Source organism: Habropoda laboriosa, unplaced genomic scaffold (genome assembly GCF_001263275.1).
Source record: "Habropoda laboriosa isolate 0110345459 unplaced genomic scaffold, ASM126327v1 scaffold90, whole genome shotgun sequence".
Lineage (NCBI taxonomy): Eukaryota > Metazoa > Arthropoda > Insecta > Hymenoptera > Apidae > Habropoda > Habropoda laboriosa.
This window is the reverse complement of record NW_017100218.1, coordinates 2,055,552-2,057,145: the sequence shown is the minus strand read 5'-3', so window position 1 is coordinate 2,057,145 and position 1,594 is coordinate 2,055,552. Positions and strand designations below refer to the sequence as shown.

At 29.9% G+C, this 1,594-nt stretch overlaps 2 protein-coding genes across 2 annotated transcripts in view; both read right to left on the bottom strand.

Annotated features, from left to right (window-relative positions):
* LOC108570880 (another transcription unit protein) overlaps positions 1-695 on the bottom strand; it is a 2,539-nt gene extending 1,844 nt beyond the window's left edge. The window contains exons 1-2 of the mRNA XM_017932810.1: positions 588-695; positions 91-478 (exon numbers count right to left, since the gene is read on the bottom strand). Of these exons, the coding sequence (XP_017788299.1) occupies positions 91-478; positions 588-633 (434 nt within the window). The 5' untranslated portion in view covers positions 634-695. The remainder of the gene's footprint in view (positions 1-90; positions 479-587) is intronic.
* A 736-nt stretch (positions 696-1,431) lies between these two features.
* LOC108570877 overlaps positions 1,432-1,594 on the bottom strand; it is a 7,252-nt gene continuing 7,089 nt past the window's right edge. The window contains 1 exon segment of the mRNA XM_017932807.1: positions 1,432-1,547. Within this exon segment, the coding sequence (XP_017788296.1) occupies positions 1,432-1,547 (116 nt within the window).

The following is a 1,594-nucleotide window of genomic DNA, read 5'->3' as shown; positions in this document are numbered from 1 at the left end:
AGGACAAACTAGGTAAGCAAAAAAAAAAAAATATTCAAGCATTTAATCAGGAACAAGCAAGAAAAAATGATTAATTATTAATCTACTAACTCTGTAGATTTTGGACTTTCTGATGTCCTCTCTTGTGGAGAACATGATCTAGACCTTTGTGAGTCACTATTATTTGATGCAACTGATTTTGGACTACCACTTTTGGATCTTTGAGAGCCAGATTTCTCACTATGCATAGATCCTACACTTGAGTGCCTAGAATCTGATCTAACTGGAGATGGACTTTTGGAATTTTGTCTAGAATCTATTTTTTCTCCTGCAGATGGACTACTGGATCTGGAAGATCTTTCACTAACATTTGAACCTATTGAACGAGCATCAACTTCATCAGAATTTCTATCATGTGTTGAATTTGCAGCATTAGAGTTAGGTGTACCACTGTGGCTTGATCTAGAAGATCCTGACTGATTATTATCTGATTCTGAACCTAAAAAGTACTCCTTTTAATATAATGTTTTTAAAAGAGGAGATACAATTCAATTTATATTAAACAAAAACTAAATATACACATTGAATTAAAATTGCTAAATTATTACCTGAATCCCAATTGGAATCCCGTAAATTTTCTTTCGTTGGTGACATGTTTTTTTTATGTTTAAAGAAATGTTATTTAAAAATACATTCTCTAAAACATGTTTTCGAAGTTTTCATGAAACTAATAGATAGAAAGTTCAGTCAATACAAACAGTGTAGAAAATGTTCTAGATATATTTCAAGAATCGTAGAAGTTACTATAGAAGGCAATATAAAACAATTCTGGAGATTCTAGTTTTAGTCACTGAGAAAATGGTTGCAAAATTATAAGCTATGATTGGTGTCGTCATTTTCTGGCAATTGTCATACTTGAAAATGTATGTTTCGTGACAATATTATATACATGTTTATTGTCCGGCAACGGAAACTTCAGGCTTCAGGGCTTTAGGGTCTAGAAGTGGGAGATGTAGAAGTTGTGACGCCTCGTTGTTAATCAGCCAATAGTGATAGAATAAGGCTATTGCACTTACTCTTAGGTTTTCGCTGATAAATCTGTTGAATGGCATAGTTTAATTATTTAGTTGTGATTGTGAATGTTTATTAGATTTAATTTTCAAATATGTTTATTACTAGAATAACCCTTGTATTGTTTTATGTTATTTATTAAAGTATTCAAGTAAGAAACGAAAATAAACTGATTTTAAACAAATATGTCGTGATTTTATAAGGTAATTGTTAATAAATTTCTTTTTTCTGTTTTTTGTCAGTGGGATTAATATATTAAAAAACTAAATTAAAACGTATTTTATAAAATTTTCTCAGTACTGAGTTATAAAAATGAATAAATAGGTTAGAGGTTTGAAGAAGAATCTTGTTCGAAGTGTATTTTCGTTAAAATTTAATTGATTATTCGTCATTCTCATTGAAAAATGTTGGATTATCATATACATGATCTTTTGATAATTTCTCATCTCCTCTTTCATTATGTACATCGTCTTGAGGTTGTGTATGATGTTGTTCTGCTAAAATATTTGAACGATGCTTTTCAAATGCATCCATTACATGTTTT